We start from the raw sequence: 27,265 nt of genomic DNA, 5'->3' as shown, positions 1-27,265 counted from the left end.
AAATATTTTTGCACCAATTCTTGAGAGAGCGCTTTATTTAAATTGTTTGGCAACGCAACGAAAAAGATATTTGAAATAAATGGAAAAAGAAAACATGGCTTTATTTGCAGCAAAAGTAAAAACAAGCTTGAATCTGATAAGCAATTAATGGAGCTCTTTTCGCTCCAGCGATCGGACAGGTTATCACGAGCAGTGCCTTTTTTTTTTTTGATTGAAGACCCCCAATATGCGACATGCATATCAATTAATTAGCCCAGGTGGCCAGTTGGGCCCCATTGTCTGTGTTACATTTGGCTGGGCGGAGGATTGAGTAATACGTCGGCATTGATTGCGACAAAATACAAGAGTGGAAAACACGACACACACACACTACGGACACTCCATCGTTGACAATCCATGCAGTTGGCCGAATTTATTGAAATCAGTTGGATTTCGTGCGAGGAAGGTGCAAGGTGCTGGCCCAGGTCAATTAGCTAAATTCGCAGCTATTCGCAATGTGCAAATACGTCTTAATTGCAATCGCATTAATGGTAAGTGGCCAATTACAGCTACACCATCCAAACACCTAACACACCAGCACCACATTAAAATTGCCCTTGTAGTTGCCGGCGACGTGGTCAACGCTACACGAGGGCTTTGACTTCTCCAATGTGGATCTGGTGAATTTTGAGTATTTCAAGAATTTGGACTCGCAGCATCCACAGCGGGGAGCACAGGCGAATCCGATTATTGTGCACTTTCAGAAGAAGAAAGCCGTCTTGGATTATTTCGAGCGTCTGTTTCTGGGCAACTCACCGTTCCAGCAGCCCAGCGAGATACCCTTTGATCCCCACTTTGGACGCAACTGGCGACCCAACTATGAACATAAATTTGGACGACGAGGCGAGCGTTTAATTGCTGCACTCGGCTCGGGTTATTCGATTCGGCAGCTGCGACACTTTGGAGCCATACCACAGGAATATGGCACACGGCATTATCCCAGTTGAAGTGTGAAAGTATTTACAAAAAAGTGTGTTTGTGATTTGTGTTTTGTTTGTGTATTTATGAAGTAAACTAAGCAAAGTTAAAATTTAATCTAAACTCTGCGTTTCTGTGTGGATATGTAGAGCACATTGTTGCCGCGTATGAAGGCGTCGCCATATTTGTTCTTCAGCTGCCCATTGACGTATTCCTCAGTCTGATCCAGTGCAATATTCATATAGCCATCGAGACAGGCCAAAACACCTGCAAAACAAAAAACCAATTGCCACATAAAAATATGAAATGTTTATCCAGCCGGCAAACAGCCAATTTCTCACCTCTGTAATCAACACCATTATTCAGCTTGACGGCCACCGGGCGGCCGTGAATTTGATTGATAAATTGTGACAGAGCCTCTTTTCGTGACATTTTGTGCGCTTTTACTTTAAATTACACCCAATTCGCAGAAAACTCAAGCAAATTTCAACAAATGCTGCTGGGCTTCTTCTTGTACTAAAGCTATTATCAGCGGTGCATTCACAACATAACATTCACAACAAAAAACAACATGCTGTCGCAGCGCCATCTAGTTTTCAAAAGTGCCAGCCTTTTGGCGCGCACAAATTTAATTTTTAAATGCGTTGATTTAAAAAAATATAAATTAACTACAATGCCAATACAATTATACATAGACTAATGCTGCTCAATGAATGCCCTCCAGTGGTGTATATGTTTTGTATTGGTACAGATCAGGTCCGCCATAGCCATACAATAATTTGCCACGACCATTTTCATCATAATACGGATAGCGATATTTGGGACTGTAAATTCAAAATAATTGTAAAAAGTGTTGTAAGTTGTAAATAAGTTTTATTGGGCTATTAACTATTTACCGTTCGAAGTATTGAAAGTTGGGCGCTCGCGGCTGCACTGTGGCGTCTAATGAAACAATTAGCAAAAATAACTAAGAAAATAAAAATAAAGAGGATATTTGTAATTATTGTGTGAGTAGTTACCAATAAAAAATTAAATAAGGCTGTCTCATTAGTTCAGTGTGTCAGATATCCATCAATATTATAATCAATGCACATGAGCAATTTCGGTTGTTATTGTTGTGTTGCATGAGTTAGGCCAAGTAAAAGCAACAACAACAACGACAACAACGGTTACCGCCTTGGTTATGCAATCCAACAATAAAGCTGCTTTGTTGTTTTGAGATTATGACACATTTGTTGTCTCTTAAATTGGTCAACTGGCAAAGAGAGATATAGAGAGAGAAAGAGAGAGCAGAGAGTGTGCAGCGAGAAAGATAGAGAGCGATAGAGAGAGAGAGAGAGAGGGAGTGCGGAAAAACTTGCTGTGATCGTTGCGGAATTGGGCAATGAGCACAATTTCAAGGTCTAACGACAGAGGGCGCCGCATACATTACAAATTTGGCACGACATCTTTTTCGATACGAAACAACAGCAACAACAACAGCAGCAATAACAGTAGTCGCAACAACGGCGAATTCATTGAGAATTCCAATCACATTTGAGCTGTTGGACACTTTTCTTTTTGGTGCGACTTTCGCGCAGTCGCATGGAAATTGTGTCAGCGCGTTGAACGAACGAGGCAACGTGCGACTTTTGCTTTGGTCATGTTAATTGTTGGGGTCAACAACAATAATAATAACAACAACAATAGCGCAGCGCGCCAAATGACTTACGGGCAGCAGCAGCAGCAATAGCAGCGAATTGAAATTTGCCATGCTCTCCAAATATATATATATTTACAATATTCAACCAATTTTAATGTGCTTATTAGCTGAACACGCCTGCGCACGTTTTCAAAATGTTAACGGTAATTATTGAAGTCGCTGCTAAGCGCGAACTTGCGTTGTTTATCGAGCACACTGTCTTTGGTAACTGAATACCAGTTGAACAAAGCGAACGTTGCAGAGTACGCAAGGCTTAAAAGCTCCCAAGCGAAAGCTCAGCTTAGGTGTCGGGCCTACTTTGAGTGTGTTTATACAGTGAATCTTTTAATGAGCAAAGATTTGCAGCGTCTTAACAGCGTCGCTTACTGAAAGTGAAAGTCCTGCCACTGTTAAATAATAATAAGTAAGCTGTTTCTCCGGGAAAAGTAAGCTGACAGCAGCAGCAGCTGCAGACAAAATTTGCATGCCGGAAATTTTTAAAAGCTCTCTTTGCAAGCGCAACTATTAACTAAATTTTACTATTTGCTTTTTTGTTTTTTTGTGTGGCCCAGTGACGTGAGACGAGGCACGTAGCTTTTTGTGGGCTGGAAAGAGAGTGGGAGAGAGAGAGTGGGAGTGTGCTTAAGAGAGCGGCGTCACCGCACAGCTGTTGAAGTGCAGCGCAGCAGCGCAAAAACTTGGAATTGAGGCCAAATTACTAAAGCGCTGTCTTTGGCTTTCTGGTTTGCTGCCTCGTCGAGTGGATGACGATCTCATCATGATGATCATTCGTAATGATGATGACCAGGCCATTATGTAACTTCTGCAACAATAATACGCCCAACCAGTTTGAGTTTGTCTTTTTTTGTTGTTTGTTTTTCGCTGTTGTCTCTCTTTTCATCTTGTACCATTTTCTATGGAAGTCTTGCGCACTTTCTTTGCAGCTCCTCGATTTAATTGCACTGATTTTTGTTGGTTTATAAGACAGGTGCCAGTAACCTTTATCCGCAATTTAGTTCCGTCTGCCTTGAACACAAGTTTGGCTAAGCCATTAAAACGTGACATTTAAGCGCACTCAAATGATGAACATTTAATGAGGGCACTCGAGGCCTGAACCTCAAGGTCGTGCTTAAAGCTAGAGTTCAATTTACGTGGAGATTTCTTTATTGCTGTGCCCATTAACTAGGTCATCTAAATAGGAACTGCTCTTTTTTCGAATGTAATGAAATTAAGCGGCGTTTATTTGTGGCTTCATATTTTATTGAATAATTATTTATACGACTCTTTCTTCCTCTCTCTCTCTTTCTCTCTCTCTCTCTGTCTCTGTGTCTCTGTCTCTCAATTTGGTCGTTTGTTATTCGCATAACTCATTAAATTATCGTCGTTTGTTTTGTCTGCCGAACAAGAAATACTCGTAGTATTTCAGTTTTTCTCGATATTTTTTTTCTGGTGGCGCTTGGCTGCGCTTTATGCACCTGTGCGGTTTTTTTAAACTTTAGTTTCGGTTTTAGTGATCGATGGTCTAGTAACTCGGACGGGCAGCGCTCCACGAAACGTCGTAAAAACCTATCGAAAATGTTGCAAATGAGATTTTTGTTTTTGTTTGCCGTAAGTGAGAAAGTTCCATAAATTTGCCAGACGAGGCAAGAGATGTGTGCGAAGCTGTAAAACATTTGTGCAAAATATTTAAGCCATAACTCAATTCATCCAAATCGAAAGTTAACTCAAGCGACATATCAACAAAGTGTTGCAACATTCAAAGCGACAATGTGTCAAAGGTCATGAGTTGTGTTTACTCGTCTGTATAATTCATAAATAAAGCATTACCTTGATTCCCTTGTGCGAGTGCATGAAATTAGCGGAACAAAACGGCTACTTAAGATTTGGACAAAGCAAAACACATAAAAAAATCGCCCTAAATTTTGGTAAATCGAAATACTTTTCGCAATCGTTAGTCACCCTATTATTCAGAATGTAAATTTCTAAAATGTATCCTTGTGGACTTCTTTAAGTTGGGGCTTGCAAGAAAATTCAAAATTCCAGTGTGGATTTTCTGAAATAAAAAAAAATTAATTTTTTGGATTTCCAGAGTTGTTTTTAATGGCACTGAAGAATTCTTATATAAGACATTTTTTACTTATTTTATTTTAAGACATTTTGTTATTATTTTTTTATTTCTAGACTTCACATATACATAAATATATATTAAATAAATAAATAAAATGACTGAGCCACAGCTAATAATTGAAAATATTAAAAAAATAATAATAATATAGTAATATTATCAAAAAATCGACATATTTTTGGAATCATCTGTTTGGGACAAGCCTTTCTAATTTTTAGAAATTACTTTTCAAATATTTAGAAATTATATTGAATTCTCATTTTTAGACATGTTTTTCTTATATTTAGAAATTATTTCTAAAACTATAGAAAAACTTTATATTTTTAAAGGCGATTTACTAAAATTAATGACGATTTTTTGTTAGTTTATGGCAGTAACTTTAGATCTCTCTTTCTCTCCTTATATCACTGTCTCTTTCTCTCTCTCTCTCTCTCTCTCTCTCTCTCTCTCTCTCTCTCTATAGTGTACCGCTCTGCTGTTGGGCAGTCAGCAAATTGATGGATTTATTCTGCGTCTTATCAGCGAGACGCTGCAGAATAATGTGGCCGGCGAGCCCATAACTCATCAGCGCACCGAATGGAACTTTGATCCGGAGGCGGCGAAAAGAGCTCGTTCCATTTACTATGAGGTCTGATTTAGTTTACGGTCAGTTATATATAACTTGTACTTATTATTATATTGTATTTGAGCAGAAAAACGGTTATCGTTCAGCGAAATTCATCGAACGAATTGGCGTGGGTCTGGACGGACATCACGAGGAGCGGCGACAGGAGCAGGCGGAACGGGATGTGGGGCGTCTGAATGGTGAACATTTTATCAACTACCCAGCAGCTTAGTTCATAAAATACTATTTAAATATACGTTATATTGGCGGGTAGAGGGGTAGAGATGGGGCATATAAATCCTTGTGGAATATCTAGCGCATTGTCATCATTTTAATTTGCAGCGATTAATTGTCATTAATGTGCTTCACAAGGATTTGCGTAATTTGCCAACGTTACACATATGCAATGATGCCTCATTCAACATGCCAGGCTTATTGTTAATGGCTCTTCAGAGAGAGCGGGTGGAGAAGTGTTCTGGCTGTGGGAGATGATGCTGCTGCCTCGTGTTGTTGTGGTTTTAATAAACGTTATTAGCGACGGCAACAACTGCGAATGCAAATTGCGGCAATTACATTTTCGCCAAAGCGAAAGCAACAGTAACAGCAAAAGCGACTACTTACTTTCGTAATTTCATAATGCTGCACATAATTGAAGCCAATTTTGCGCCGGCTGCCAGGCTCTGGTCTCTGTAATCAGGACAATACCAATAAGTAGGCTACAATAAATTGCACACAAATCGTGCAGGTGATTCTGGCTATAAATTTGTGTGTTGAAATTAAGGCAAAGAAATAAAATTACCTAATAAACAAAAATGTAATTGAATAAATAAATAATACAATATTACCAAGTATACATATTAAATAAATAAAGTGCAAATACAATTTATTTTCATAGTTAGCCTAAAAATAGGCAATGAAAGATCATGTAAATCCATAATAGCATTTAATTGAAATTAACGCTTCAAATAAAATTATGAAACTTTTAATTAATGTACAACCGTTGAAAGTGAAAGCGGGATTAGCACACAGAATTGGCAAAATTAACTCATATTTAACTTTATAAGAACTTCAATTAAAAAGTAAATATTTGCAACAAGCCTAAAAGTAGGCAATGAAAAATACAAAATAAGCAGAGCAAATGAATCCATAATTAAGGAATTAAGGGCTTTAACTAAATGTAGAAAACGTTCAATAGATGTTCATCCGTTTAAATTGAAAACGAGAACAGCTCATTGCATTGGCGGGATTAAGTGCACAATGTCAATGAGCAGCTGCATCGGAAATTAACTGGCATGCATGCTGCCAAACTGCAGCAGATAAATAAAATTACGCACAAAATGTGCTTGACGAAAGGCGACCGAGGGACGAGGGACGAGGAACGAGGAACGAGCAACTGAACTTGCAACTGGTGAATTGCAAGCGGAAATTCATAACGGAAATTACATTACAAGTGTATGTGTGTGTGTACGAGACGGGTGTGAGGGGGAAAACCGCTTGGCCGCACATGCGGCGTATGCGTAATGCAACAAGCCGCAACGATAACACCATAAAATTGTTTAATAAATTGTTAATACCACGTTGTAAATAATTTCATCGATAAGGAACAGCGTGGGAACTGTGAGCAGCGAGCGCAGTTGTTGTCCCGTTTATGACACTAATTTAATACAAAATCAAACAGGCAGCGATAACACAGGCAGAGAGTGAGTTGAGTTTTATTATTAAAGCCAAATATGTGTAATACAATCATAATGGAGGTTTTTGTTATTGTTGGTCATTAGCCTTATCGACAGCAACATCAAATAAAATATTTAATAAAAACAAAAGGTGAAAAAAGAGTAGACCTTGCTCTTGTTGCTCTTGTTGTGGTTGTTGTGGTTGTTGTTGTGCTATCGCATCTGGCTTATCAGCTGGTTTCAATCAATTGTCCCGTAGTTGGGTATTAGCTTTCATTTTGTGTCGATTCTCCTGACATCAATTGCTGTGAAAGCGGATTATTTGTCATAAAAAAACACAGATACAGCAAATTTATATAAATGTTGCGCGCCTTTAGGCGCTCTTCAAGTGTGGGCTTGGATTGGTTGTGGGGTGTGTTTGGGGTGGCAATAGATGTGAGGTTGAGGTTTGTGGCACACGCAACGGTTGCATGCGTGCTGGTATTATTGGTATCTCATATCATTAGCTTGTTATTTGAATTGGTTCTTTCATTGTGGCAATGTACGCAAATGGATATGTCTACAGATCTAAAAATAGACTTAAATCAACAGTTTAAAAAATAATGTTTTTTTTTATGATTATGTGCATAGAGAAAAATTACTAATTTAAGTTACGAATATATTTTAAAAGTGCACAAATGGTAAAAATGTATCTATGTAAGATAAATAATGAAAATGAATAGGGAATCAATAATATATTTTTAGCTCAAGTCGGGTAATTCTAGAAAGAAGCAACTTTAATCAATTTATTATTTTCTTATCTTTTATATCTTGCACATCTAAATTTGTACTTAAAATTCGAGAAGGTCAACAGTTTCACAATGACAAATTCTTTAAACAGGGTTAACAGTTAACAGAACTTTTCCTGTGTTGCTTGCACAGAAAATTTGGACATCTATATGTAAGCATATTTATGTATTTGTATATCTATTCAATTCAGCAATTCAATTCAACATAATATCAGCTATAAGCCATACACACTAAATTATGCGGTGACCCCATGATATGTTGTTTATGTTTATTGTGATATTTAAATAATGTTTCATATGAATTGAAAATCGGCTAGACATCGCATTAGTCCACATGCCCATACAATTCTCAAATCAAAGTAAAATGTGCAGTGAAAAGTGGGAAGGGGTCTGAGATTGTGTGTGTGTGTGTGTAATGGGTGTATGGGCATTATGAAAGTGGCTATTAAAAGCATTCTCAGCATTGCCAGTTTTGGTTTCTGATTGGGCACAGCACCTGATGGCTGGGGCCAAAGTTGAATTTCTTAATGCATTTCCGTAGCGCAATTGAAGTCAAACTCAAGCGAAGGCCGAAGGACTCACTGCAGGCGACTGCTAATGTACAGCAGGAGCAGCAGCATTAAAAAAATGTCCTGCATGTAAGTGAAGGCAGCGTTGAACAAAATCAACGTTGTTGGCTTTTTATGTTATGCATTAGCCTGTGCACAAAATGTAATTTATAAAATGTAATATAATATCAACAGCATGCACACACACACACACACACACACACACACACACACTTTCATAGGGAGTGGAGCACAGTCGAGGCACAGTCCACAAACAATGCCACAAACACAGCCATAATGTCAACTGGCTTTTGTCCTTGTGGTTGAAGCCGGCGACCCGCTGTTGTTGCGATACCCTGTACACTGAAAACTTTGAAAATGGATAAGCATCGGTTCAATGAAAAGTATGTTACACGGAGCAGAAAGCAGAAAAGGCCAAGTCTTAGTTTAGCCATGTCCGCCAGTCTGTCGGTCGATCCACGAGAGCTGCAGACTTCAAATTGGGAATATATTTGCTCATCAGCAATATTGAATATTTTAAACAGTCACTTTTTAGACGATTTGACGACTCTAAATAAATGTATTGTATGTTTAGTCGTTCAGGGTATCTGCTGTCTCTCATTCTACTGTTGCTGCTGCTGCTGCTGCTGCGGCTTTTGCTCCTTGAGCTACTCTTTCCGCTGCATTTATTTTATTTCATTATAAAATGAGCAAAGCTGGCTATGTCTCTCTCTCTCTCTCTCTCTCTCTCGCTCTCTCTCTCTCTCTCTCTCTCTATCTCTCTCTCTTTCTCTGTCGCTGCGGGCGTCCCACGCGACATAGCCTTGTGCCTTTTTTATTTGAGCGTAATTACAATCCTAGCAGTCCAATTTTAATCATTATCATTGCGCCCGCATCTGCCACTGACAGTCAGTTAGTTCTTTTCTTTTTTTTCGCTTTGTTTCACCCACGTAATTTGTATTCAAGCAATTAGATTTCAGCCACAGAGTGAATATCACATAATATGTATATACATATATAGATATCTATATATACACTATGCCTTTACCTGAATGTGAGCTGTTCAATGGCAAATTCATTGAATGTGTTCGGCGACTGGGTCCTTTGGGTACTTGCAAATATGCCATCGTCCTCGACTAATGCACTGTGCAAACTTTGTAGCCAGTTAGCTGTGCGCTGTTGTCGTTGTCGTTGTCGTTGTTTGTTTATTGTTGATTTCTTGGCATTGTTAAGCATATTAGGCATATGCATTACTTACAATGTAAACGCTTGGAGCTAGGCTAAGTTAAAAGGCTTATGTGTTCATATTTTTAAAGATATGCATCGATTGAGTTTGCAGATTGCTTGCTACTGGTTCTGGCAAGCTAAGCAACTGCTTACAGCAGGTTTTCAGCAGATAAGCAGCTGAAACTCTTTATTAAAAATCAAAATCAATGGGAAACTCAAGAACATCTTCAAAGCCAACAAGAAATGCAAATTTATTAGCGTATTCATCATTTGTGACTCGTTTGGGGATTCACCTTCTGCGAATAAGCACATTTTATTAGCAGGCAAGTATCTACTGCAAATTATAGTCATCATTTGAGAAGTCATTGCAACATTTCCGTTTCCCCATCCTCTCTCAACGCACACTCAACATTTTTGCACTCGAATTCACTTGATTACAAAGTAATTTATTGGAAAAACAGGCGACCAAGCAGCAGCAACAAAAACAACGACAACGACAACAACAACAGTAGCTAGACATACACACACACACACACACACACACACACATACAGCCATACAAACACATACACTGAGATTTGTCTCAATGGCGCCCAAGTTGGTCTATTCCGTCGGTTACGTTTATCCGTTGTGCATACGAAATGCGGCAAATCCCAAAAATCAACAAACAAATGAAAAGAAAATTCAATAAAATACGTTAAGGCCAAAAAAGAAAAAGCCAAAGAAGTGAAGAGCAAAGAAACGAGCGCAAACTCTTAGCCAGTAGAGAGTGGAGGGTAGAGAGTGAGAGAGAGAGAGAGAGAGAGAGAGAGAGAGAGATGGAGAGAGCGAGAGCGAGAAGAGGTTTAGCTGGGAAAAAAGTTGTGGCGAAAACTAATTACAGCCAAGCTGAAATTGCGACTTCCAAGTGGGCGTGTGTTGCGTATACGCCCCATTTACACCAAGTGTTGTCGTCCCCTCCCCTCGACCCTCTCCCTCTCCATCGCTCGTTGACTTTCTTTTTTTCTTTTTTCGAGCTGTGTTTTTTTTTTGCACACTGCGTAAGGCGCATTTAATTGCGTATGCGTTGCGTGTCCTTTCAAAGTAAATGCCAGAAACTCCCACACATTGAATTAGCGTCCTCCATTTGTACCCCATCCCCATGCAGTTAACTCAACACACAAAAAAAATGCGACTCTCGAATAAAATTAATTATTTTGTCAGTTGATATGGCAACGTTGACGTCTGCACAGATATACAGCCGCAAAAGCCGCAACCCCAAGGTCGCCACCTGCCAAGTAAAATTGGCATGTTGTGTCAATATAGACGACACCCCAAAGCCAACAGCCAAAGGATGTCACTCTACGCTTCACCGTTGACATTCATGCGAAGCGACTGCGAAGGCTTAGCTAAGCGGCAGACAACGTTAAAAAATAAGCGAATGGCATTGGCTTTGGTGTCCTCGTTATTTCACAACGTGTTGCCTGCGGTCATGTTATTTTTTGCAATTTGAGTTTTTCGGGGTTTGCTGATATCAGCGTATCTAGCAATGTCAACTCTTAACACCACTCTTTTCCTTACACAGCAAAAAACTTAATTCGAAAACAAGTTGGAATGCTTTAGTCGAGACAGCTTGATGACGAGATGTCCTGAAGCTCATAGTAATGACACAAATCGGAGATTACATTTGAACTTTAATCCTATCCTAATGGAATTTTCTTTACCAGGAAATGTAACCTTAATTATGCGGCATTTTCTGTTATCGCAAATCGATTCCGAAATGGCTATTTCGATTCGACTGTTAATCCTGATCAAAAAACAAAATGGAAACAAATGCGTATTTTGGTTTGCAATTTAGGAGGTACACAAAATACGTATTTTAATGGATCAACTGTCTAAATACCAATAATGTGTTCTTAAAAATTGGTAGAAAAACCATATGCCTAACTAAAGATTCTTCGTTCTTAAAGACTTATGCTTTTTCTCAGTGTACACTTGTTTAAAGTAAACTTAATAGGGACTTAGTTAGCCGTCGTGTGGACTTATGTCTTAAACTATAAAGAATATATCAGAATTATATGTTATTACATTTACTTCATCTATATAAAAAGTACTTTTGGATATTTTTTGAAATATTTTAAGTGTTGATTCCGTTTTCAGCTATTTCACTTTCATTTAATAATATTATTTGCCTAAATGTACAGTATATCAACGCCAAAGTAATTTTTTCCTAGAACTTATTGAAATACTTGCAGCCACCGGCAAACGCCTATACACACAAATACATAAGCACTGCACAGACTTATGTATGTGTGCGTACCAATACCAATATCCCCATAGACCAAACCAACCACAGTTTTCCAAACAATTACAGGCAAATTGCGTCGAAATGAAATTTTGCAGAGTTTCGCTGTTCGATTTTTGTCATTCGCCAGAAATTTTTATGACTATTTTTTCGGCTCTTCTTGTTATTTGCTTTTTTTTTTTTTTTGTGGGCGTTTTTGGACAAAACCGAAAAAATTTCATTACAATTCGCAATTCGCAGGCAGTGGGCAATAAAAAAGAACGCACAAAAGTAGGCAACGCAAAATTGCGGCGCAGCTAAATGCAGAACAAAGCGACGGCAATGCCCAAAAAAACAAAAACAGGAGAGAACACGACAAGCCAAAAAACAAAACAGAAAAACAAAACCAACAGAGGCAGAGGCAACTGCAGCAGACAAAGATTAAATGAACGCTAAACTGGCAAAAGCCACGAAAAAATGGTGCCCACACACACACGGCCATATGTGCTAATCTCTGAACGTTGATTTTTTGTTGCAGCTTTTAGGCGCAAACGTTTATTGCATTTAGTTTTCATTTTCGGGCCCGGGCCAAAAGTCAAACAAATCTAAAAAAAAAAATCTGAAAAGCAGCTAACGAGAAATTGCACTTGCTCTGTGTATTATAAGGGGGCATGGGAGGCGGGAGAAGGGGCCGTGTCCCGGCTGCATAAATGAATAAAAATGCCGACTTATTTGCACATGCTGAAATTTAAGCGCTTTTAAACGCAATTTTTATAAATAAACACAACAAAAAAGTAACAAATTTCATTTCTGCAACGTTTTTGTTTGAGTTAAATTGTGTGCAAGTTTTTGAGCTGTCTTTTCTGTTTTATTTATTTTTTTTGGGCGGATTTTGGGTGCTCGTTGGCGGGGCAAATAAGGAAATTTACAGCACTTGTGCAAACTCACACTCGCACACGCACACACACAGGCTCATACACATATGCATGTTGGCAGACGCAATTGAATGCAATTTTGCATGGTATATTAAAAATTTTTTGCTTGCCACATTTGGTTGCCCAGTTCTTGATATACTCTGTACCATGGTGGCAAAGGATATATTCAAGTTGCGGGCATATCTGTAAGAAGGTATATGCATATTTATTTATATATTCGCAATGGGTGTTATGGAGTCAAATCGAAACAATTTTTTTTGTGTGCATCTAATATTGTTAGGTCTTCTCCACATAACAATAAAAGTTTTTGGCAAGTATTTTTTTCTTAATTGACTCCTTAATACCTTTACAAGCTATTTTTGTTATTTATTTTAGGTATTTAGGATTATTTTTTATTATTTATTTTTCATTCCCAAATCAATTTTTTTGGGAATGTATTTTTACATGAATTCGAACCGCTCAATTTAAAAGCAGTTGCCGAATCGGTTCAGTTTTGACAAAGTGATGGCAGATCATAATTTTTTTTAAATTAATGCTTACATTTTGTTACTTGACTGGGTATTTTCGCGTCGCACACTGTTTCTCTTCCCCTTCTACTTTGGTTTTTGTTACAATTTTTTTTGGTTCATTTCTTTTTGGGTGCCAATTGTGTGTTACATTTCCGCTAGCATAGGGAAAGTGAGAGAGGTAGGGTCTTTGGGTGTTGGGTGTGGGGTGTAGGGGCTGTCTGTGGTGCACTTTTTATTTTATTATGCGCACATTATGATGCAGCAACAATAACAATGAAAACCGTTTTTAATGAAATTTTTGAACAAGTTTCCCATAGTCAACATACTCGACAGTGGAACTGTGGCTGCAATAAGCGCAACAGCCGGGTTAAAGTGGGAAGGGGGAAGGGGGGCGTTGTTGGGGTCTCATCAGGATTTCATTTGCATGGCCATCAACACTTTTTGAGAGTGTGTGAATTGATTTCTCAATTGTTGGCCCTTGCTGGCTGCTCATTTGCCAATCTGGCAATCTGACAATCTGGCCTTAAGACCTGCCAAGGCTCAACTATATAATTTTCACAGAATTTATTGTTTGAGATGCTTTGTATTGGTGTTTGAGGTTTTTCCTAGAGCGTTTTAACAAAAACAAACCAAAAAAAAAAAGAAGAACTTGGACCATGGGCACGCTTCACACGGGCCACAAAAGGTGTGTGATTACAATTGTTGTTTGTTCGCAAGGCGTGCCACGCCCACACAAAAATACATACATATGTAGGCACATATGGGCGGAAGGGCGCAAAAGCAATCGCCATCAAAGGACACAAGACGAGGACGAGGACGAGGACGATGGCGAAAGCGAAGGCGAGGCAGTAGCGCCTTATTGTCCTTTGCTGCCACTTGGTTTGGTTTGTTTGTTTGGCTACACTTTTGCATATTTCTCAAGTCCTTTGTTTGGGCTCGCTGTACGGTAGCCATTTGTCCATTGTTCGCTGCACAATTTTGATGTAATTCAAGTGCACAACAATGGTACAGGTAATTCCCATGAATTCCTTTCACATATCCTTGCTGTCACATGTGCCGACTCCAGACTCCCGACTGCTGCCTGACTCCAGTGGTCAGTGGCCATCAACAATCGCATAATTATCAGGAACTATTTGGTCGGCAAACGACTTTCAAGTGAGCAAGTAGCCAGGATCATGGCTCATGTGTCCTATTTAGCGCTTATCTTGGCCAGAAATTTGTAGAACTGCATGGCATATGTGTGTGTGTGTGTTTCAATTTAGCCGCAAAACGGGTGTCAATTTGCTCCAGATTAGCAACATATGAAGCAGATTCCAAGTACTCCCAATCTATCGCTCTCCCTATGTAGATCTGTATCTGTATCTGTAAGCGTGTCGTTCAGCGTCTTCCTGTCTGGCGCAGAGACTCTCCTTCTCTTTTCTTCGCTTGCTCACTCCTGCTGGGCCCAACATCAACTGGCAGTATTTCCAGCCGGCGGGCATAATAAACGTTTCAATATTGTCAACCGAAAAATGCAAGACACAACTCTGACTAGGATATTTATATGCGGTCTGTGGTGAGGCAAAGGCAAGCCTTTGCCCTGTCTGGCCAGCGGAAGCTTTCATTTAGTGTGCGTGGTTGTCTCAGTCCAAGGTTTCCCACATACACATACACAGCCTCCTGGTGTGTACTGCCTGAATATTAAATTATGAAACTAAATGTCAAACAAGCGCTTGATTTCACTCAACTACAGATATTTGCAACTTCCTCTGCCTGCGCGCCTGTATTTGATTACGGCCTCAAGCAGCAAAGGATATTGAATAATTTCATCGTTACTCTGTCTGTGTATGTGTGTGTATGCCTTTATGCCTGTATGCATTAAGACGTAAGCCAAGCTGAGCTGCGGTTGCTGGCCAGCAAAGCAGTTGCTCATTTATTGGCATATATATTAAATTCTCAGCCAGCAATTGGAAGTTCATTTTGCGAAAATTGTTTGTGATATGCTTTTAGCTTAATCTAAATCTATCTTGTACTGCTCCAAATACAGGGTGTTTGTACGAGCTATCAATTTTATTAAGTGACCATTTTAAATATTTAATTTATTTATATATATGAATTAATCAATTAAGCAACTGTCTATAATAACAATGGACTCTATAAATACCTTTGATACCATTGAAAAAATAAAATTGCTGTAAAAACTTAGGTTTGACAAGGATTTACTTTTCTGAACAGCTCAAACCCTTTCCCTAAAATCGATTTACTTATTTTATTATATTATGTTACGTGTATACATCAGTTTTAATCACTTAATGCCATATTTTAGTAACGTTCGAGCCATTATTTACCTTTATAATTAAGAAGTCAACTCCTTTTTCAGTGCCTCAAACTCATCACAATGTCAGCAGCAGCATCAGCGTCAGCATCAGCTATTAACCTCCCCGCACTCACACACATACACATACACACACACACACACGCTCACAATTAGCCTAAAGTCAAAGCGGGTAAAAGGAGAAAAATCTAAAATTGAAAACCCCATGTGCTCTACAACGAACCCTCTAAACTCCAATCCAAGCTAAAGCAAAGCTCAAGAATCTGCCGGCACTGCTTCTGATTCTGCTGCTCTGCTCCGCTCAACATCCGGCAGACAATGGAAGGCAGACGCTAAGTAGACGAAAAGTTTTTAGTTGGATTATATTTTGTGTGGGGTGGGCTAGGGGGAGGTGGGTAGATAAGGCAACACACAAACACACACAAACACATACAGTGAAATTCGTTTTATTACTTTGATATATTAGATTTAATGGTTAAGAAAAATGTTGCCAGCAGCAGCAGCAGCAGCAGCAGCTCACACTCACACAGACACAGACACAAACAGAGACACCCACACTCACCCACACACATACACACACCCATACAGAATCAGAATCTCAGTCTATTGTCATTGTGGGTGTTGTGGGTCGTCGTCGTCGCAGTTAACCTTATTAAAAGGTGAACACAGTCATGGCACCAGAGAGAATTGCCACAATGTGTTTACACGCAGCTCAAGGGGGTTGCACCCAGAGGAGTGGGGCCTTGGGGGATGCTCAACACGATAATGACCTCGTTGCTCGCAAATGTGTCCCCGTGTGTGTGTGTGTGTGTGTGTGAGCTGAGCTAAAATTGCCCAATAGCAATTGAGCTACACAGCGCATGTCCGTTGAGCGTGATTTTTCTCTGTCTTCATTTTGGCCTAGTGGAGCGACCCCCATAGAAGAAGATGGGCTGAGGAAGGCGAGAGAGAGAGAGAGAGAGAGAGAAAGGGGGAGAGAAGCGCGGGTGTCTGCATTGATGTGCTAATTTAGAAATTACATTGAAGTGCAGTCTTCAATGAGTTTGAGTTTGACTTTGATTCAATTTGTCATTTCACACTTGCGCTAAATGGCTTTCGTTGCCATGACTGGAGTGCTTGCCACTTGGAGCTTGCAGCTTGGAGCATAGCTAGCACAAACACACAAATAACGCTGCAAACATGATGCAACAATAGATTTGAATCTACCGATATAAACGCTGATCACTCGAAGGGGCTGATCGGGCAGGCAGGCAATTAGCAGGCAAATTGATCGTCGTCTGTTTTCATTTTGGGCTAATGAGCTGTGTGATTTGATGCAGGATAATGTGAAGCGAAGATTGCCTAAGTGCGCTGATGATGCTGCACAAATCATGACTAGATCAAAGATTAGCAGCGCCTGGTAACCAGGTAGGCGCTCGCAAGGGCCAACCAAACTAAGTCCTTGCAGGATCAGCTCACAGCTCTCAGCTCTATATTAAACGAACGTGCAATCGGATTGCTGAATGAAATCTGCGCTGTGTTCGCGTCCTATGCAAATATGATTAAGCGCCTATGCTCTATGCTAATCGCACGCACACAGGCCTAAGCTCCGCCTGAGAGTCCTCGGCGTGTCCTGCGTTTGCGTGTGAAGTGTGGCGTCACACATCTGGCACCGTAATGAGTTTGGTCAAATTTGCGCTACTTGTTCACACAATTCCCGGGAAATTACGCTCGCTGCGAGCTGGTCACGCATTGTCCAGTTTTTGGCTTTGGCTTTCGCATTGTTTTGTTGCAACAAATTAAGACATCGAAAGAGAGAGATTTCAAGTGCAGCCATTGTAGGCGGCGTTCGGAGTGCTTTGAGGCATTGTTTGGTTTCTGGAATGCCAATCTGTAAATATGCCATTTTGGCTGCTCCTTTGTTGTTATGATGCAACCTGCGTTGTCATCGTGTTCTCGTTGCATAAGGTTCAAAGCTTATCGGCCAGCCACATACTTCCTCTAAGCCCGGCTCAGTCAAATCCATGCAAGTTCCAAGGCATAAACAAGGCTGAGGGCTGCTTAAACTATTGCTTAAGTTCAAGCTTCTTTGGTTTTTTAATAAAAAAGATTTAAGGCGATTTTGGTAAATTGTAAAAATAACCAAGATTTAGTAATTCTGATGACTATTTTAATTTCAGATTAACATTGCTTAAAAACTATGTGGAATACTTTATTTTAACTTCATAAATTTGATTTTCCTCACTATTCTAAATAAGTTGTTAAGCATAAATAAATTATATAAATATTATTATAGTAATGATTGTAAATTGTATATACTTTATTTTATAATAGATCAGCGTTTTATGAAAATATAAAAAATATTTTGAACATGTAAATTCTGAATTGTGTTTAATTTAATGTTAAAATGGTTAAAACTGGGTGAAAACCTTTAAATGATATAAGATTTTAAGCCAAAATAATTAATAAATATAATTTTAGAAATAATTGTAAATATATATATGATTTTATGAATTGCTTACAAATTATTAACTATTTAATTTTGACGTGCAAACATGTTATAATTAAGGTTGATCTTTGTTGTGTTCTAAATATTATTTATGCCATTCCGACCTACAAATATATAACTGAATCTATTTAATAGTTAATATCAGCGCATTTGACAATCCAGCAGATCCTCAAATTCGAACGTGCAACAGATCCGTTTATTCAATGAAACCCTTGCCAACTGATGCTGCTAAGTAAAGGGATTCCTCATTGAGCATTTGGATTGTTCAATGAAATGCGGGGCTCAATTCTTAACCCGAGCAGATCATAAAATGCCCGGACAAGGTGCATCATTTACGATGTGGCCGATGGTAAGCTGGGCATAAAAAAACGGAAATCATAAATGCGCTATAAATGGCCGCCTAGGTCCAGGTAGGAACTAACCTGTTTTGTGATTTGTTGATGCGTAGAGAGACTGCTTGCGTGTGCGTGTGTGTGTGTGTGAGAGAGAGAGAGCGAGTGAGAAAGTAAGTTATGTGGCGCACAATGTGTGTGTAAACAGTGTGAGTAACTAACAATCAGAGCTGTGTTTAATGAGTACATTTTTATGAAATAAATAAAATTAATCAGCAAACATGAATGCAGAGCTGAGTAGCAATCAAATTGAATAAGCAAGATAGAGAGACAGAGAGAGAGAGAGAGAGTGGAAGAAGAAGAGAGTATAGCAATCAAAGAGAGAAAGAGAGAGAGAGAGAGAGCGAGAGAGAGTGAGCAAGAGAGCCGCCCCTAGACTACCTGTACAGCATGCACAGGGGAAGCATTTTGCCTCTTGCCTTGGTCGCAGCCCAATGAAACAGGGGAAACTACCCTGGCGCAAGCGAGACAGGACAACAGCAGGATAACAGCCACAGAGCCTGCGCCTCGCCTCGCCCATATTTCACTTGCCATCGAAATCAGCAGCAGAAGCCAAGCAGCAACCAAAAACGCCTCTCCGACGTATTTAATGCCCATGTTGAGCTGCCGCCGAGCTCAGTCGGTGGTTGTTGATTGCTACCAGCGTACGTGTCATTGTCATCCGAGTAGCCCTAGCAACCGTACCGTGCCCCAAAACCTATCAGTAAAACATAATTAAATTTGTCTGCTAACTAAACTTTTGTGCGTGCGCGTTTTTAGTTATTTGTGCATATCAAAGCCTAAGTGAAAACATAACAACAACAACAGCAACAGCAACTTGTAGTTAAATTGAGTGCAGTTTTTCGATAGTGCGCTGGGTCATGCATGTCGCGAGCTTCTGGCAGTAACGGTAAAGCTATAGTCTTCCAGAGGCAGCTACAGATTGTTGGTGTTGCCTGCGCTTAAGCGATGATGACCACAACAACAACACAGCAACATCCCATCATGCCGCCAGCCATGCGTCCAGTTCCAGAGAGCCCCGTCTCGAGACCCCGCGCCGTCTACAGCATCGATCAGATACTGGGCAATCAGCACCAAACGAAACGCAGTGGTAAGGTTATTTATAACATATTCAACATATTTATATTATTTATATAGCTGATATATCAATTAAAACAATTGGCTAAAAGCAGCTCTGAATTTGCTCTTCTCGGTTGCCGTCGGCGATCGTTACGTTCGTGGTTAATCCGAGCGGATCTCAAGTCAAAAAATACAAAAGCAATAACAATTGAATAATTATTATATATTTGTGAATTCTAAGACCCACCAGAGCCAGCTGAATAAATATTACTTGAGTGACTTAAACTTTGTTTGTAGCTACAAAAAAGCTTTTGAATTCTTCAGACTGTCTTAAGTATTGATATAAATTTATTAAAGCTATTAAAATTAAGGTCCCATTTCAATAAATTATTATGGCATTTGAAAATTCAAAAAAGGGCCAGAGAAGGAATTGTTGTAAAGTATTTACTTTACTCATCAAGATATATTTAAAATGTAAATAACAGCTGTCTTTATATGTTATATTTGTTCGAATATTGCTTTCGTATTTATTTCAAACAATTAATGTGTATTTAAGATTAGTTTTGCAAGAATCTTTAATTTTTGTGGGAAAAGCATTTTCATTATTAAAAAAAAATTGTTGAGTGAAATTTGTTGAAATTTCAAAAGTATTCCGAATAAAAATGTATAAATTCATTTAAACAGGCAACATTTTTACTACGACTCACTGACTATAGACTCATACGCAATCCCTTGTAGGCATTTTAAAATAATCCTTCGTGTCTCATGAATTGAGGATAGCGTATTCCACTTAAAACCCACATCAAACGTGCAGCTAACGTTGTGGCTGTGGTTGTCTTCATCGTATGCAAATGAGGACGAGAGGACATGGTCATAGTTTCTGGGCAATCTACACAAGTTGGCCATGTTTCACACTCATCTACCGGTATCAGCGCAATGGGGCGTTCCGATGTTTGATAGCATGTAGTGGGCGTGGCCGGTTGCCCGCTGCGTGTACGCGGCTGTAATGCGTACCCAGAGGTCCTGCGCGAACTCGTTGAGGACTCTGCCAAAAGGCAAGAAATAAAAATAAAATAAAAATAAAAAAAAATGAAAATGAAAACGCTCGAGAGCAAATCAAAACATATCACGATATTGATATCCTGGCAGCCGGTCTCAGTAATGAGACGCTTGGCATCATTAGACCCGTAATTAGATTGAGATTGACATTCATGGGCAGCAGCAGCAACAGCATCGGGAGCAGGAGCAGGAGCAGAAGCGGCACCCAATGTTGTCAACAAGGTTACAATTTGTGACAACGTGCGCACCGCAGGACATTTTTTGGGCAGGATATATGTGCAGAGTGCAGGCGCAATTTCATGCGATGCCTGACGCGTAATTTGATGCTTTGGAAATTACCTTTTTCGCCACAACAAGCGGCATAAATGTTACGAAATACATAATCGCCCGCCAGACCAAAACGATAAGGATAACAACAGAGCGACAACGCACTCCACAATCTTGTGCTCTCGATGTCCTGCTGGGCTGTAGTGCAAGGACGAAATCGTCGTCCTTCTGCCTCGTCATTGTGAATATTATTAATTTGAGGTTCATTAAAATTTGATTACATGTTCTGCTAGAAAAAAACTCTGGCTCAGGTTCTCCAAAAACACACACACATGCAAGGACACAGTCTAAAGGGCGTGTGAAAGGACTAGCTTAGGGGAACAAGGGTAGCACAAAGGGTTGTTTTAAAACTTTTATTTGAAACTGTAGCCAAAGTAGCGAACCGAAAAGAAAGAAAGTTGTCGGCCTTCAAGTAGTTAAAGTTAAATTCGCTGCTGCTCATAATTATTTGTTATTGATTGCCAAATCAAATTGCGTGGCACTTACTCACTCACACACACATCCACACACACACTTAAGCACACACACACACACACACATATATATATGTATATAGAGAGAGAGAGCACTTGAAAGCTTGCCGCTTAAAACGTTTAAAATGGGGGTTAGCTGGCAATCAGTCAGGATATATCAGGATATTACTACTTCAGTTACAATTCAATGAATTTGCTTTTCGCAGCTGCCGAGCGCAAACTTTATTTTATTTCCCTTTTTTTTTTATTTTTGCCTTTTCTTCCTCTGCTTTTTGCTATATGCTCTTTGTACCGATTTTATTTCAAAGTCAAACACAAATCGCCGAACTTTTAAAGCACTTGAAATCAATTGAATTGCATTTGGCAACAGTTTTTGATTTTTCTCTTTTATATTTGTATTTTACAGATACACCCAACGAGGTGCTTATAACGCATTCCCATCACATCCATCATTTGCACAACAACAGCAGCAGCAACAGCTTGCTGCAACATCAGCAGCAACAACACCAGCAACATCACCAGCAACAACACCAGCAGCAACATCAACAACAGCAACAACAGCAGCAACAACAACTGCAACAACAATTGATTGGGAAACGAGAGGATTCACCCACGAATACAGAGAGCGGACTGGATGTCGACAACGATGATGAGCTCTCCTCGAGTCTGAATAATGGCCACGATCTGGGCGATATGGAGCGTCCGCGCAAAGTTCGTAGGTAAGCAATAAAAAATAGAATCGAATCGAATCGAGTTGTTCACAATCCGCTTAGCAGATAAAATCGTATTAACCCATTGTTGGGCCCATTAACAAGCAACTAAACAACATCATTGTTATCATCAGCATCATCATCTTATTACCCTCTCTGGCCTTTGTTCCATTCGCAGATCTCGCACAACTTTTACAACATTTCAATTGCATCAATTGGAGCGCGCGTTTGAGAAAACCCAATATCCGGATGTTTTCACAAGGGAGGATCTGGCGATGAGACTCGACCTGAGTGAAGCACGCGTTCAGGTAATGCATCTATCATTGGATATTTAATCAGCTAGCAATTGAGTATTTTAGCTGGTGATTATGTAATTATTAGCGACTTAAGGTGGGTGGGGCAGGTCAATGCCCAAAAGCTAAGCGGCTTAAAGCATATATGCATATGCAGCATTTGTAATTGGCCGATAAGCGCCAAAAAAAAAAAAAAAAAACAATCGCTAACAATCAGAGGACTTAATTTGTAAATAGTCTTTTAAACACTTAGTGCCCACTTTGTACGCAAACACACATAAACACACACATATACCTAGGCAGACGAATAGATTTCTAGTTGGGGTTGCTGCATTAGGGGTGGCTAAAGGACGTTAGATATTGTGATTTTCCAAATGATTAAATTGGCAGGGCTGCCAACGTTTTTGGTGTTGGTATTTTTATTAACTCTACTTTTGGGTAAACAATTAAAGTGGCTTTGGGTGGTGCACGCGACGCTGCTTAACGCACGGCTACACATGTAATTTTTGTGATCCTTGCCGGCGATGCTTGCGCAATTTGATTTCAGTTAATATGTTTTCAAGCACTCGAACTGTTTGATTGAGCGCTTCGCTACTCGTTGACAGATACCAGATACCAAATACCAGATGCCATATACCAGAGATATGTACAACAAAAAAAGTATGTGAGAACAACTTGACCTAAGCGCTTGCACTCACTGAGGGATTAGCACTCGTCCTCAGTCCTGCGTCCCTTGTCTGCTTGTCCTGCTTGCCTTCTGCATACAAATTGTTCGTTTCACGGTTGTTGTGTTCGTTGGCAGATTAAGCGTAATTGGTCATTGATTCACATACGTTATGCGCCATGCTCTCAGTTCCACTTCAATACTTCAATAGTAACAGATTTAAAACGTTGCTTTTTTTTCAATTTCAGCTGTTCTGCTGTTTGTTTGCTTGTTTGTTTGTTTTTTTTCTTCTTTCTAGTATCTATCAGATACTTTGTAGCTGAGTAACATGGGGTTGATGAGCGGTCAATTATTTCGGGATTTGCATGACAGGCAAACACAGTCGACAACATTGTGCAGAACACTCCCCATCCTCCATTTGAAGTCATACTTTGCGATTTTTACATTTGTTATCCAGTTTTATATTTTATGTTAAGCGCTTTTTACATCATAAATCAGTTTGATAACGTTTTTAATCTGTTCGAAAGAGTTGCTTAGCGAAAGTCCTTAAGGAGAACGTATTTTCGCTTGTGATGATATTAAATTTTCCTAGCGTGGTATAATAATATTTATAAATTTTAAAAGTTGATAAGTAAATAATAAATAGATGGTAAATAAAAATAAGAAGCAAATATCATATTTAAAATATTTCATTTACTCTTTTCACAATCAAGCAGATTATTTCCGGAAGATTTCAAATTATTTTTAAGCGCATTTCATTTAGTTGTAGTATAATATATAAATCATAGGATTATCTTGCTGCTAATCATCATAATAATATTTTGATCGCACATGTGTGATAAATGTGGGCAGGATATCCGTGAATTCAACTTTTACGAGTAGGCTTGGCTGGTCGCCTGGTTGGGCCTGGAAAGTGGTTTAGATTGTTGGCCAAAGCCGCATTATAATTGCGCTTCTAACAATTAAAATGCGCACAAAATTACAAGGGATGCAGCATATATGGGGAATAGAATTGTGGAGGGGGAGGGGAGGGGAGAGGGCGAGTGCCACACAGACACAGGACAATAATTGGCAGCAATTATTGCGAGGAAATCGTTGCTAATTTACTACTCGCTCCGTTGCACGCATTGTTGTTGCAATTGCTGTGTGGGTGGGTTGCGGGTGGATGGCAACAGTTAAATACAGGGTGTCTATAATTGCACAACTCTCTTGTGGGCGCACTGCACAGTTGTCAAGTGATTTACAATTTACAAACAATTAATTTTCTTAATGCAAGCTCAGGCCAAGAAACGAGACAGCGAGACGAGCATCGTCCACTGTTCCGGCCTGAAGATTCAGGCGGAAGTGCTTTTGGGTGGCAGCTTCAACCCTGGCAAGTGTCAAAAACGCATAAGACAAACCCCATTTCAAATACACATACGCTCACATACAGACGCACACACACACACACACACACACACACACACACACATGCAGAGACATTGAAGAGTTAGAGGCAGCTCTGCACAAATCAGAGCTGCACACTTCCGATTGGATGCCATTGTATTTGACAGACGCAGACTCCGACAGAGACTCAGGTCGGAGGACACTGGCTCAGATATGTGCGGGTTAGTTGATCAACTTTTTGCCCGAATGGCAGACAACTTGATAGATTGGTCAGGGCAATTACAAAAGACGTTACAACATTTGCATACGCAACTCTAACTGCAACTTTTGTCTAATTCTCTCTCTCTCTCTCTCTCTCTCGCTGGTTGCTTGCAGGTGTGGTTCCAGAATCGTCGCGCCAAATGGCGTAAACGTGAGAAGTTTATGAATCAGGATAAGGCTGGCTATCTGCTGCCCGACCAAGGTAAGCATTTGATTCGACACCGAAATTGGCCCAAATTACCAAATTACGTGTGCAACATAATTAAATTTTGTGTATGCATAATCACCAATCTACAAGCCGCAACTTACCCTCGCCATCTCCTTCTCCTTCTTTTTCGCTTTCACTCTTTCAATCATAGGTCTGCCCGAGTTTCCGTTGGGCATTCCGCTGCCGCCGCACGCACTTTCCGGCCATCCGGGTGGGCTGCCCGCCGAATTTTGGCCACCGCACTTTGCGTTGCATCAACATTTCAATCCGGGCCTGCTGCCGCAACAGCTAATGCCGCCCCACTACAAGCTGCCCAACTTTCACACGCTGCTCTCCCAGTACATGGGCCTCAGCAATCTGAATGGCATCTTTGGCGCTGGCGCTGCAGCGGCTGCTGCCGCAGCTGCCTCGGCCGGCTACCCGCAGAATCTCTCGCTGCATCCATCGTCGGCGCAGGTCAGTCCGCCGTGCAGCAACAGCAGCCCTCGCGAAAGTCCCAACTCGTTGGCGCCTCATCCGCTGCAAGCGGCATCGCATGGCGCCACCACGCTAATCTCTGGCGACCTGACGCTCACCTCGACGGCGGCGCAGTCGCCGCGCAGCGCAACCGGCGGCAGCAGCAACGCCTCCACGCCCGTCTCCGTGGTAACCAAGGGCGAAGACTGAACAGGAGCAGACTTGCACAATGCGTGGATTCGATTTGAATTCGCATTCGCGGTGATATATAATGGACGGATTGTGTATATATATAGCTATATAGTAGCCGATAATTGTATACATATATACAGAATTGCAAGTATTTCACAAATATTGCATACTTATAAGGAAGTTAGCTTTTAATTAGCTGCTGCAAGTGTCACAAATTCTAGCATTAAGAATGTGTAAATTAATATTATCTTAAGAAAAGAAATAAATGAAACTAAAGAGAAACTTGTTTAATGTTTGATTTTAATTTAGCTAATGGTTTTGGTGCCATGGGTATGGAAAGTGTATACAAATATTTGGGTGATTTGTATTATCTCTAAACTTTCTCTAGAAAAAAATCAAAATATTTGATTTAATTTTTTCAATGGAGGAGATTGTTCGCAAAGTAATGTTTATTGTTATAAAGGTTGTGTTAAGTAAATATTACATAACGCTTGATTTTGAGAATGCTTGAAAAGTAAAACAAAACTAGCAAAATTAGTTTTGAATGTAGTCCTATAGACTTTCCGAGTATGTTGTGTTATTTTTGTGATTTAAAATCCAAAATTAATTAATTAAAATAACCAAAAATTATTATAAAACACTTTTTAAAAGATAATCTTTATCTTATATTTTCTAACTTGTGCCAATTTTTATTTTAAAATGCAGACAAGCCAAGTTTCAAATAGTTAAAAGTAGTTTTCTGAAACTACTTATACAATTTTCAATGCGTTGTCAAATTTACTTGCAAATAGTGTCCGTTCATTTTCAATTCAGTTCAAGATCAGCGTATCCTGGCGTGCATTGTTGGTGCGAATATTGTGCAATTGAAGCGAAAAATTAACAATTCATTAGAAGTAACTCGCAGTCTCAAGAACAGGCCCATTATAAAACTGTTGTATACAAGGAGTCGACCTTTTTGATGCTCAGCGAGTCAATGGAATTGATCTTCGACAGGACTGTGCAGTTTATTTTGAATTACTGTGTAATATAGCTAGCTGTAGAGGATTGTAGCAACCCCGATAATGCCTCAATGCGCTCAATGCGAGCTCAGCGCATTGAAAAGGCCAGGCGAACAAGAAGTAAGTAGTAGATGAAGTTGAAATCGAATAATAATCTTGATATTATGTCAAATTGCAAGCAAAAAGGAAATGTTGCATAACATGCTGCACATATACACAAATACACAAATACATGTGTACTTATGTATAAGAATGGAAGACGAGTCGAGAATCGAAGTAGAATAGAAGAAATCGCATTGTGAGCCGCAGACAGCAGCGGAAACAGGAGTGAAGCCAACTATGGAGGATGTGAGCTAAAGGATTTGCACAATTTCCAAATGTTGGTGGTGTGGTGCACAGTCAAACGAGCCGAACCGAACCGAACCGAGACGAGACGAACCGGTGTCTCGGATCTGGCTTTTGTATTGCTGGCTGGCCACATGCAGCGCTAAATGCTGTATTGATATCTAGTAATTTGTGCCATAATTACTTTTTAATAATTCTGCACTGTGCTGGGGCGCCACAGGACATCGCTTTTTGTGTGTGCAACGGCCTTAAATTTAATAAAATCGCCGTCAAGTTTGTGCTTCTGATTCATATTCGGCTGCTGGGTTGCAATTTGATTACACTTACCAT

General features: G+C 39.8%; 5 protein-coding genes across 5 annotated transcripts; 3 read left to right on the top strand and 2 right to left on the bottom strand.

The window, feature by feature from the left end:
• Positions 1-76: 76 nt before the first annotated feature.
• On the bottom strand, positions 77-1,435 carry LOC6561116 (U6 snRNA-associated Sm-like protein LSm6). Its single transcript, XM_001987563.2, has 2 exons — positions 1,299-1,435; positions 77-1,224 (listed from the first exon to the last, which is right to left on the bottom strand). The coding sequence occupies exons 1-2, from the start codon at positions 1,387-1,389 to the stop codon at positions 1,076-1,078; spliced, it is 240 nt and encodes a 79-aa protein (XP_001987599.1). The 5' UTR covers positions 1,390-1,435; the 3' UTR covers positions 77-1,075.
• On the top strand, positions 495-986 carry LOC6561258. Its single transcript, XM_032734478.2, has 2 exons — positions 495-553; positions 617-986. Exons 1-2 carry the CDS (start codon positions 495-497, stop codon positions 984-986), a joined length of 429 nt encoding a protein of 142 aa, XP_032590369.1.
• Positions 1,436-1,558: 123 nt separating the features above from the next.
• Positions 1,559-2,821, bottom strand: LOC116805071. The gene is made up of 3 exons (XM_032734986.1): positions 2,669-2,821; positions 1,854-1,924; positions 1,559-1,781 (listed from the first exon to the last, which is right to left on the bottom strand). The coding sequence occupies exons 1-3, from the start codon at positions 2,708-2,710 to the stop codon at positions 1,664-1,666; spliced, it is 231 nt and encodes a 76-aa protein (XP_032590877.1). The 5' UTR covers positions 2,711-2,821; the 3' UTR covers positions 1,559-1,663.
• A 1,337-nt stretch (positions 2,822-4,158) lies between these two features.
• Positions 4,159-5,730, top strand: LOC6561115. The gene is made up of 3 exons (XM_043214304.1): positions 4,159-4,246; positions 5,227-5,391; positions 5,456-5,730. Exons 1-3 carry the CDS (start codon positions 4,214-4,216, stop codon positions 5,597-5,599), a joined length of 342 nt encoding a protein of 113 aa, XP_043070239.1. The 5' UTR covers positions 4,159-4,213; the 3' UTR covers positions 5,600-5,730.
• A 13,427-nt stretch (positions 5,731-19,157) lies between these two features.
• On the top strand, positions 19,158-25,807 carry LOC6561114 (retinal homeobox protein Rx). Its single transcript, XM_001987561.2, has 5 exons — positions 19,158-19,594; positions 21,829-22,141; positions 22,311-22,440; positions 24,851-24,938; positions 25,096-25,807. The coding sequence occupies exons 1-5, from the start codon at positions 19,453-19,455 to the stop codon at positions 25,608-25,610; spliced, it is 1,188 nt and encodes a 395-aa protein (XP_001987597.1). The 5' UTR covers positions 19,158-19,452; the 3' UTR covers positions 25,611-25,807.
• The last annotated feature ends 1,458 nt before the right edge of the window (positions 25,808-27,265 follow it).

Source organism: Drosophila grimshawi, unplaced genomic scaffold (genome assembly GCF_018153295.1).
Source record: "Drosophila grimshawi isolate 15287-2541.00 unplaced genomic scaffold, ASM1815329v1 contig_1369, whole genome shotgun sequence".
Classification (NCBI taxonomy): Eukaryota; Metazoa; Arthropoda; class Insecta; order Diptera; family Drosophilidae; genus Drosophila; species Drosophila grimshawi.
This window is presented reverse-complemented; position numbering and strand designations above follow the sequence as displayed.